General features: G+C 42.2%; 1 protein-coding gene across 10 annotated transcripts in view; it reads right to left on the bottom strand.

Annotated features, from left to right (window-relative positions):
• Pxk (PX domain containing serine/threonine kinase like) overlaps positions 1 to 11497 on the bottom strand; it is a 69371-nt gene that overhangs the window by 32716 nt on the left and 25158 nt on the right. For 9 of the 10 annotated variants that reach the window (XM_026779698.1, XM_005348511.3, XM_013346844.2 and 6 more), the window contains exons 4-5: positions 7810 to 7996; positions 353 to 430 (exon numbers count right to left, since the gene is read on the bottom strand). In XM_026779698.1, the coding sequence (XP_026635499.1) occupies positions 353 to 430; positions 7810 to 7996 (265 nt within the window). Of the gene's footprint in view, positions 1 to 352; positions 431 to 6126; positions 6229 to 7809; positions 7997 to 11497 lie in introns of those variants that run through there. The other variant, XM_013346845.2, reaches the window with a different exon arrangement.

Raw genomic sequence — 11497 nt, 5'->3', positions numbered from 1 at the left:
AATTTTAGCCTCAGATATGTAGGTCCCAACCATTTCACAATGTTCATATGGAAAGACTATACTACAAAAAACAATAAACAAAGAAATTACTTATGGAAAAGCTAATAAAACAGCACTTCAATCTAGACCTACTAAAAATGACCAAAGAAGAAAGAATAGAGGTTCTGAAAGTTACCAGCACCCTAGTCCTCTGACAGGGCTTTAACCAAGGTTAATAGATATTAATTAAAAGTTAGGGATAATACTTCAAGCAGTAGGGAGGTAGAAGGAATATGAAGTCAACAGATGTAAAGAGCTTCCCTGGGATGAACAGGCACAGTTCCATCGCAGAATGAGCATGCCAGCCTCTCACCTATGTCTTTCAGTGGTTCTACCACCTCCCACTTTGGCTCTGATCGGAAGAACATGGAAACCTGTTGTAAGGCGATCTCTGTAACGATATTGTAGAAATCCATTATTAGTCAGATGTGTTAGGAAAGACCAATGACCTCACATATTGTTCATACAAGTGAAATCCCTGTAGTGTGTAGATTTCTTTAAACTAGGAAATCTAGGGTTTGGAAAGATGGCTCAGTGGTTAAAAGCACTGGCTGTTGTTCCAGAGGACTCAGGTTCAATTCCCAGCACCCCCATGGCAACTTACAACTGTGTTTGTAACACCAGTTCCAAGGGTTCTATTTAAAAACATAACAACAACAACAACAAAAAAAAAAAACAAAAAACAAAAAACCCTGGGTAACCTGAAGTATGTAAACTAGCTGGCTAAACCAGGAATTTAATCAGGCACAATGAAAGCTCAAGATTCAGAAAGTATTATAAATCACACAGAACAACATGTTCCAAGTGATATTTATCCTATCTTCATTCCTTATGGGATTACAGCTTTCACAAACAAAGAAGTGATTAGCCACAAGTAGACACTGGAATAAAAGCCAGAGTTTCAGAAAAATGTTTTCACAATAACATGGCTCAACTGTGATGTGGCACAGAGGGCCTGTTTCCTTACAGATTTTTTTATGCTCTTTTTGTTGTTCATTTATCATGCAAACATTTCCCCTTTAACAAAGACAATGAAAAGAGGAAGTTCCTCCAAGTTCACTGTATTAAGAAACTATCAGAATAACTGTTTTTTACACCCCCACTTCCCGCACACACACCCCCCCACACACACAACATGGCTGGATAGCATTTCCTGCCAATGTGGTAAGTGAAATCACTCCGGATCCCTGAAAGCAAAGAGTAAACAGTGGAATTTCACCTCAGCCTGGTGCTAATTACTTCCCAAGGAGACTGGCGAGGCTTGGACTCACCAACAATTCTCTCCATATGTCCAAACAACATTCTCTCCTGGAATCCCCTAGAGCTTGGCAAACATTACCACTGCATGTTTTACAGAACATTCTGAGTGAAGAAGTTTGCAGGAGACAACAGTCAGCTGTGTGTTTACTGACTCAATATGCAAAGTGTCCCCTAAATATCCCAGAGAAACACATGACTACGAAATGCAAAACTGGCTCTATTTACATTGTTAGATTCTATCAGATTTACATTCTTAGCTGCTCTAAAATGCCACAGGACTTTGGGAAGGGCTTGGGGCTGCTAATAAGAACATCAGTTTTTATTAGCTCTGGGCATGCTGGGCCTCTGTATAAATGTCGTTGATACAGCATTTTTATCATTTCCAAAGAAAGCTGAAAACAAGTTAAAAAGAAAACTATTTTAAGTGAAAGCATTCATATCAAATTTGAGAAAAATCAGGAAAATAATTTTCTATCTACTACATTGTCACTTCAAGAAACTACACATGACAATGGTTCAAAACTAAAGGTGACTCATAAACCATCAATCAACAAGTTACTGTATGTTACTAATGTTAGTTCCGACTATGGCGGCCAGCCTGTCTCGGATTAAGTTATCACCTGCCAGCAGGTGGCTTTCCACTCTCGACTGTGCAGCACACACGTCTTTTAGAACGTGCCCTTCTATCACAGTCTGTTCTCTTGTTCTCTCTTGCCTATTACTCTGCTGTTTGTCTGTCTGACTGCCTCTCTTGTGTCCCCACTCCGAGTGGGCCTTTCACTCTTTCCCTCTCTCCTTCTCACTGCCCCAGGAAATCTCTTGCGCTAACTCTGCTGTTGTGCATGGCATGTTCTTTTAGTGGCACATCTTTGCAGGGCCTGCCGAAGGTACCCAACTGGCCACGTTTTGGCCTTTCAACTATGTGTCATACACAATTTTAGAAATGGAGAAATAACAGGGAACAAATAAGACGAGATAGATGTGTTCCTGATAAATTGGGGACTGGGAATTAGATTTTTGTTTTATACTTTACAGATCAGAGAGCTTGAGAAAGAAAATTTTCTTTTCACTGAACTGTTATTTATCATAAAAAAATTCCATGGTGATTAATTCTAATGCTCTCTTTCAGGACTAAGCATCAATCCTAAACATCTCTGCATACATGCCCATTGGGGTTTCCCGCTTCCTACCAAACCAAAACCCAACTGCTAAAGCAAGTGTCTAGCTGGCTTAGGTTTCATGGCCCACAGTGTTTGGTTCACCAGCCACACTGAGCTCTGCCTTCCACAACCTCCTGGCCTGGCCCCAGCAGCAGTATTTCCACAAGGACCAGTTAACCCTTCAGGCTGAGCCCAAATCTAATGCTCCCCTGCTCCCAAACCCTTCTCCTCCTCATACATGTCCATGCAGGTCCTGAATTAGAAATGCTCTCTTCATTGTTGCAAACTCTAGCCGGCAGGATATCTTTTAATTTAAGTAAAGCCTAGAACCCTTTGGAAATACTAATTCCCCCTACTCTGGGTTCTTTCTTCTTCCTGTAGTACTGGCCCCTGACTCTGATAACCTCCACTGGCCTCTCAGATGCTAATATCAGCACCGCTTCTGGGAGCCCTCCTCTATCTCCAGGCCTGGTGCACCTTCTAACCCTGCTCATTCTGTAACAGAGAAATCTCTTTGCATAAGTGCTATGGGCCATGCTGTAGACTTAGCACCTGGCACATACAATACTGCTCAATTAATATTTGATGAAGAAAGAACTAAAGATTCAATATATGGCCAATGGATGTGGAACCTCCCATTGGAACCATTAGAATGTGCAGATCCCAAAAAGAAATACATTTGCCTTCCACTTACATCTCTTTCATAATATTTATTTATAAATTTTGCTATTTTAAAAAATTGTTTCTTAGCCTGGCATGGTAGCACATGCCTTTAATCCCAAATGCTGGTTGGCAGAGGCAGACAGATCTCTGAGTTTGAGGCTAGCCTGGTCTATGGAGCAAGTTCCAGGACAGATAGAGAAACCCTGTCTCGAAAAAAGATCCCCCCACCCCTCCTCAAAGAAAACGTATTGTTTCTTAGCTAGGTGATGGTGGTGTACACATTTAATCCCAGCACTTGGGAGGCAGGAGCAGATGGATCTCTGTGAGTTTGAGATCAGTCAAGCTACAGTGAATCCTTGTCTCAATACCCCACCACCACCCTCCACACCCCCCCAAAAAAAACTGGGCAAAATGGCTACTCAGTTAAGTGCTAAGAAACAAAAGCTCAAGACAGAGAATGGGAAACCAAGTCCTCAGTCCATTCTGCTGCCTCCTGGCTTACAGCTTTCATAGACTCAGAGGTACCAGGTCTCCCTTTTTGTTTGTTTTTTTTTTTTTGAGACAGGGTTTCTCTGTGTAACAGCCCTAGCTGTCCTGGAACTAGCTCTTGTAAGGCAGGCTGGCCTTGAACTCACTGAGATTCGCCTGCCTCCCAAATGCTGCGAGCAAAGGTTTGCCTCACAGCTGGGCTTTCAGCCTTTGAACTTCAAGGTCCTAGCCTGAGGGGCTGACTTCAGGGAATAAACACTGACTTCTCCAGCCTCACAGAGAGAAGTCCAGATCCCCAGTCTACTGCTGGGTTGTACAGCCTGCACTCCCTCCAGAACATCCTGCCTCTGTCAGGAACACAGACCTCAACTGGGACCCTCATTCCGAAGCACTAATCAAGAGATTGTCAGTTTTAGGACTAGAAGGAAGTAACTTGGTCGGTCTGTTCTTCTCTTCTCCAGCCTCTTCTAAGGGTACATGTATGTTTTTACCCTTACAGACTTGGTCCTTATATAAATGCCCATTAATTACCGATTGGGCAGGCTGCTATCTTTGGAAGGACAGGCGACAGCTGCTGATGTCTTAGGAGATCTGGCTGCCCATCCCTGGAACTCAGGTTGGCAACACAGTCCCTTACAAACAAGGGTTCCAGTCAGTGTGTTCCAGACTAGGAAAAGTGGCTATGCTGATTTGGGTCACCACTCCAATAGAGAATTCAAATGTTTCTGAAGAGGGGCAGTAAACAGATAATTTGGAAGCTGAAAAGAAGCAAAGGCATCAGCCACATTTCAAGGGAGATTTGATCTTGCTTAAAGAAGTACAAAATGTTATGTGAGGGTGAGCAGAGAACCAGAAGGAGCCAGAGGCCATTCTACAAATTTCAGGAATGGGTTGCCAAAGCTGGCAAGAGGGAGTAACCTGTGTTTCTTTCTTCTGCGGCAGCTGGAAAACCAACTTAGCAGCAAGGCAAATTCTGATGTTTTATTCAAAGAGAAATGAATCAGCTTCCTGAGCTACTGTCCCATCTCAGGATTCGGTCCTCTGACAGGGGCTCTATACTCTGGCGCATTTGGATTTGGGGAGGGAGTTCCTCGTGACCTCCTTAGACTGGTCACCCTAACCTTCAGCTCTGCTGCGGGGGACAGGAAGGAGGAAAGACAGTCCAACCTAGGGGAAGAACGAGAGAGGTAGAGGACAAGTCAGTCGGCAGACAGTCGGGAAGTGGGTCAGAAGTAGTCAGTCGGCAGACAGTCGGGAAGTGGGTCAGAAGTAGTTAATAAAGCTGTGGACCTATAACACCCCTCATCTTTGCTCAAACTGATCAACTCTGAATTAGGGATGGTGACCCCTTAAAAACTCTTAAAAGCCCTCACCCTCAAGGAAAGACAGCTTCAGCTCAGCTGTGCAGAGGGTTTTCTCTCTGTGGCCTTCCTTTCCTCACCTGATGACTCACTTTGCTGTGTTTAAGATTTTTGCTATTGCTCCAAGCTTCACTCCGGATTTTTCCAGCCTTTTCAGTTCTTTAACTGATAAGAGTAAACAAACCTGATCAAGATCCCTAGACGGTAACAAAAGGAAAACAGACAGACTTCTAGAAGCCAAATAACATTTTAACTTGGAAAACTCTGATAGGACAGAGCCAAACAAATGTGCAGGGCCTAAGTAAGCCCTGCCTCTTTAAGATCTTAGCTCCCTCATCTATAAGGCAGCTGGGACCCAGGAGAAGAATCATCCAGTAAAATCCTTGCTGTGTATGCACACATGACAACCTGGAGTCTGAGTTCAAGCACCCATGTGAAAACTCGGAGGCATTGGTCAGCACTGAATCCTGTTGCTGCCGAGGCAGAATAAATAGGATTGGTGCTCTGGCCAGCCACCCTGGGAAATGACAAGTTTCAGGCTCAGTGAGAGACCCTGTCGTAAACAAAAATAATAAAGTGGGGAGTGAAAGATATCTGACATCAACTTCTGGCCTCCATGTGCACACATCCATTTGTACACACGCACACAAGCACACATGTGCACATGCTCTGTGTATACACATATACATACATGTAGACACATGGTTAGTTTTGAGATAACAGCTCTAAGATGCCTTCTGTGTCTACCCCATGTACATTATTACTCTCTGGTCCAAGCTCTTTGAATACAAGAAATGCATGTGCTTCATGCCTATCCTGGCACACGGTGTGGCATATCACTGATGATGCTGAATAGATGTGATCGCTACCTGCCCACTACAGCTCAACACCTGCCCTCACGAGAGCATCAGCAGACACTGTCAGGAGATAAGGCTGACAAATGTGAAGAGAGCTCAGTTGATTCATTAAAGATGACCTGCTGGGGGGCTGGAGAAATGGTTGCTCTTCCAGAGGTCCTGAGTTTAATTCCCAGCAACCACACTGTGGTTCACAACCATCTATAAGAAGATCTGGTGCCCTCTTCTAGGGTGCAGGTATACATGCAGACAGAACACTATATACATAATAAATAAATAAACCTTAAGAAAAATGACCTGCTGACAACTTTGGAACAGTCAAGGTGAGACTTGGAGAAAGAGATGAGAGAGTCAAAAGGCAGCGGCAGAACTGAAGCTCTTCTGAGTTCCCGTCCAGTGTCAAAGTGCTTAAGAAGGAAATAATGGAATCCGTGTAACCATACAATGCTTGACTTTGTAACCTACAGTAAACGAATTTTAATACCCATTCCTTTCCCTGACTAGATTCTGGAAAAGCATTTTCCTTCATCTTGTATAACATCCACTAGAAGATGGCAAAAAAACTCAACAAGGCTCGTCACACTGCAGTGCATATGCAAATCACCCGACAACCTTTAAAGTCAGTTCCTGATCCGGCCGGTCTGGGAAGGGCCTCAACTCTGTTCTTTAGACAAGTTCTTATGATGCCAACTACACCTGGTGAGAGAGCCTAGAGAACCTCACTGTGAGCAGTGAGCTCACACTCAGCTGCATAGACAGATCGGAAGCCTCACAGACTCCACAGACTGGCTTGCACATAGACTGAGCACTGACTGGGAAGGTTTGATGCCCAACGAGAAATAGGCTTCCAGGTGTCCCTTCTCAAACAGAATGACAAGCATCTTCCTATTAATTCAGATACAGTAATTTGCGTTTGTTTAGCATTTTTGAAATAGGATCTCACTTTGTTGTCCAAGCTGGCCTGGAACTTACTGTATAAACTTATGGCAATCCTCTTTCCAAGTGCTAGAGTTGTAGGAATGAGTCTGGCTTTAAAAAACAATGTTTTAGAAGATCCAGTAACAGGGATCTGGAGAGATGGCTCAGCGGTTGGGCATGCTGGCTGCTCTTCCAGTGGACCTGAGTTTAAGTACCAGGACCCACATGGCAGCTCACAACTGTTTATAATTCCTGTTCCAGGGGATCTGACACCCTCACACAGGCATACTACATGTGTGGCAGAACACCAATATACATAAAATACAAATAAAAACTATTTTTTAAAAAAAGAAACAATAACAGAATCTATTACCTTAACAAGAAATTAACAACCAGAGTTCCATTTAAAAACCCTTAAAGCATGGCTTGGCTTTAAATAATCGGTTTTTTCTGTTTATCAGGGTAACTCTATAATAGTTTTAAAGGCCCCTAAAGGCCACACCAGAGGGAAGTAGATATTTAGTTCTTCCTTCTGCTGATATCAGGCTTGGGTATTTGATGATGACTTTGTGTGTAACTAGCAGGGAAGCAAAAACCCTGATCCTAGGGAGCTACCCTCTGCACATGACACACAAGAGCCTCAGGAAGGAGGTGTGAGGACATAGGAACAGCCCTTCTAAATCAACATTACATTTAAAAACTGTTTAAAGAAAACGCAGACATATTCCACACTGTAAACATAAACCAGACTGAGGGTGCTCTGTGCACTACTGCTGTGGGCAGTCTGCTCTGTTCCAAAGAGAAGATAATGGGCAATCAGAGGTACAGACACAATTGTTTCTCTTCTGTATTTTCTGTACAGGCATCAAAAATATTTTGGAAGGAAATTATGCCCCTCCTAAAAATATATAGAAAAATACAATCAAGAAAATCTTTGCAAAGAAACACTATCCAGTTACAAATGTGCACATTTCCCCCATATGGAAGTAGAGCTTTCCCATATATTATCTCTTGCTGAGCCCAAGCCCCATGTGACTGCACCTCACAGACCCTGTTTCTTACCAGTGTAGTTTGCAGAATAGTTGTTCGGGTCCAGGAACTTCTTAAGCAGCTCACAATTGGACAAGACATGATTTGCCATGATAACATTAAGGTAGTTCTGCAGGCCTCTCTGTCTCTCAGCGATGAATTCACGGTCCATGTTTCCAATCAGTTTCTTAGGAGGAAGAGGCAGACTCAAGCCTGCAATCTGAAAGAACGGAAGGAAAAAAGGAAGATGAGGGGGGAGTTATAGTTGTGTTATATATCCACAAGTAAGTTTGATATCTGAATCCTGAAACAGCTGTAATTCATTAAATATAAAACAATGCAGACTTTAAAGATTAGAAATTATATATATATAAACTATACATCTCATGATTGATAAAATTATATACTAATCATAGTAACTGATTGTTTCACTTTTACCAACGTTTTATTGGTATATTTATTGGACATAGTACCAAGAGAAATTGCTTTTACAAAGTTAACATTAGTAGTCCTATGATACTACTTCCTCCACAGCCCATGGGCCAGGTTCTCCAGACCCTGGAACAACCATAGCAGTTCTGATCTTTTGGCATTGGGGAATGCTCAAATTGCTATGTCTTGACTCTACATTCCTGGGCAGTATTTGTAATACTTTCATGATGGGTGATGGGATTAAGGTCTCCTTCACAGCTGAACAGTGATCCCAGCTCTCGAGAGGCAGGCAGATCTCTGAGTTCAAGGCCAGCGTGGTCTATAGAGCGAGTTTCAGGCTACAAGAGAAACCTTGTCTCAAAAAACAAAGAACAAAAAAGAAGTTCTCTTTCATAGTTCTGACCTCACCTTGCATATCCTGTCTCCTGCCTCCAGTTACATTATTGTATTTACACTAGGAAAAATGATATTCCTTACAATTACATTCACAACTGCTGAGCCTATTTTGGGTTCTGTGTTATAAATAGGATCCTATGAGGTTATCTGCTTCCCATCTCAGAATTTTGCCTTTTTACATCTCTGAGTTTGAGGCCAGCCTGGTCTAGAGATCTGGTTTCAGGACAGTCAAGATTAGTCAGTGAAGGACAGAAAGTTGGTAAAGATGTAATTGAATGAGGGGGCCAAGGTCCAGTCCAGCAAGCAGCAGAGTTTAGCAGCTTTGGCCACGTGGTTCTGGCTTTAGAGTTAAGGACAGAAGATGTAGGCAATGGAATTAGCCTCCGAGCTGCAGAGGCCAGGCATGTGTTGTGGTGTCCCTGAATGGAGGCCCAGAGAGCCCATTTTGTGAAGCTGTGAAATTGAGGGCTGAATTGCCTTAAAGAACCCAAGATGTTAAAGAAGCCAGTGCTGTGGGATACCTGCTGACGAAAGTTTCTAACAGGGAGCAGAAACAGCCCAAAAGAAGTGTGTAGTAGTCGACAAAGCTGAACGGAGTTGGAGATCTGAAGAGAATTTTGACATAAGACACGAAGATGCAGAGTTGCAATTTTTCCCAAACTCCAAGCTGGTTGTGGGTCTTGCTTTGGTTCAGTATTTCCTTGTTATGCACCCTTCCCTATGTTTTGGAATGGTAGTGTATGTCCTGTACCATTATATGTTGGAAGTATAAGATGTTCTTTGATTTTGATTTTACAGGTGATACCAGTAAGAGATTGCATGTCTCTCAGAAGAGATTTTGAACTTTGGACTTTTAAACATTGTTGAGACTGTGCTAGACTATGTGGATTTTTTTGTTTTCTTTTGTTTTTTAGAGATAGGGTTTCTCTGTGTATCTTTGGCTGACTTGGAACTCATTCTGTTGATCAGGCTTGGCCTTGAACTCACAGAGATGTGCCTGTCTATGCCTCCGAAGTGTTGGGATTAAAGGCATATACCACCACCGACTGGCACATTATGATACTCTAACAAGTTTATGGGGGCTGGAGAGATGGCTCAGTGGTTAAGAGCATTGCCTGCTCTTCCAAAGGTCCTGAGTTCAATTCCCAGCAACCACATGGTGGCTCACAACCATCTGTAATGAGGTCTGGTGCCCTCTTCTGGTCTGCAGACATACACACAGATAGAATATTGTATACATAATAAATAAATGGGGCTGGAGAGATGGCTCAGAGGTTAAGAGCATTGCCTGCTTTTCCAAAGGTCCTGAGTTCAATTCCCAGCAACCACATGGTGGCTCACAACCATCTGTAATGGGGTCTGGTGCCCTCTTCTGGCCTTCGGGCATACACACAGACAGAATATTGTATACATAATAAATTTTAAAAAAAATTTTAAAAAAAAAAGCTTAATAAAAAATAATATTAAAAAATATTAAAAAAAAGTTTATGGGGGCCAGGGAGTAGAATGTGATAATGTGAATGTAAATGGCTCCCATAATCTCAGGGAATAGCACTATTAGGAGGTGTGGTTTTGTTGGAGTGGGTATAGTCTTATTTAAAATTGATATTTATTGAACTCTACATTTTTCTCTGCTGCCCTCCCTGCTTCTCCCCTCCCCTGCTTCAACCCTCCCCCAAGTTCCCCATGCTCCCAATTTACTCAGGAGATCTTGTCTTTTTCTAATTTCTATTTCCCATGTAGATTAGATCTATGTATGTCTCTCTTACTGTCCTCATTGTTGTCTAAGTTCTCTGGCATTGTGGTTTGTAGGATGGCTTTCTTTGCTTTATTTTAAAAACCACCCATGAGTGAGTATATGTGATAATTGTCTTTCTGTGTCTGGGTTACCTCACTAAAAATAATGTTTTCTAGCTCCATCCATTTTCCTGCAAAATTCAAGCTGTCATTATTTTTTTCTTCTATGTAGTACTCCATTGTGTAAATATACCACATTTTCCTTATCCATTCTTCAGTCGAGGGGCATTTAGGTTGTTTCCAGGTTCTGGCTATGAAAAACAAAGCTGCTATGAACATAGTTGAGCACATGTCCTTGTGGCATGATTGAGCATCCTTTGGATATATCCCCAAAAGTGGTATTACTGGGTCTTGAGGAAGGTCATTTCCTAATTTTCTGAGAAATCGCCACACTGACATCCAAAGGGGTTGTACCAGCTTGTATATACACCAGCAATGCAGAAGTGTTTCCTTTTCCCCACAACCCCTCCAGCATAAGTTGTCATCAGTGTTTTTGAACTTGGCCATTCTTTCAGGTGTAAGATGGAATCTCAGAGTTGTTTTGATTTGCATTTCTCTGATGACTAAGGATGTTGAACATTTTCTTAAGTGTCTTTCAGCCATTTTAGATTCCTCTGTTGAGAGTTCTCTGTTTAGGTTTATACTCCATTTTTTTTATTGGATTATATGATCTTTTGGTGTCCAATTTCTTGAGTTCTTTGTGTATTTTGGAGATCAGGCCTCTGTGTGATGTGGGGTTAGAGAAGATCATTTCTTCTCTGTTGTAGGCTGTTGTTTTGTCTTATTGACCATGTCCTTTACTTTACAGAAGCTTTTCAGTTTCAGGAGGTCCCATTTATTAATTGTTTCTCTCAGTGTCTGTGCTGCTGGGGTCTATTTAGGAAGTGGTTCCTTGTGCCAATGCGTTCAAGTGTACTTTCTACTTTCTCTTCTATACGGTTCAGTGTGGCTGGCTTTATGTTAAGGTCTTTGATCTATTTGGACTTGAGTTTTATGCATGGTGATCGATATGGGTCTATTTTCATTCTTCTACATGTTGATATGCAGTTATGTCAGCACCACTTGTTAAATATGCTTTCTTTTTTCCATTTGATAT

Source organism: Microtus ochrogaster, chromosome 6 (assembly GCF_000317375.1).
Source record: "Microtus ochrogaster isolate Prairie Vole_2 chromosome 6, MicOch1.0, whole genome shotgun sequence".
NCBI lineage: Eukaryota > Metazoa > Chordata > Mammalia > Rodentia > Cricetidae > Microtus > Microtus ochrogaster.
The sequence above is the reverse complement of the archived record's forward strand: the minus strand, read 5'-3'. Positions and strand labels throughout refer to the sequence as shown.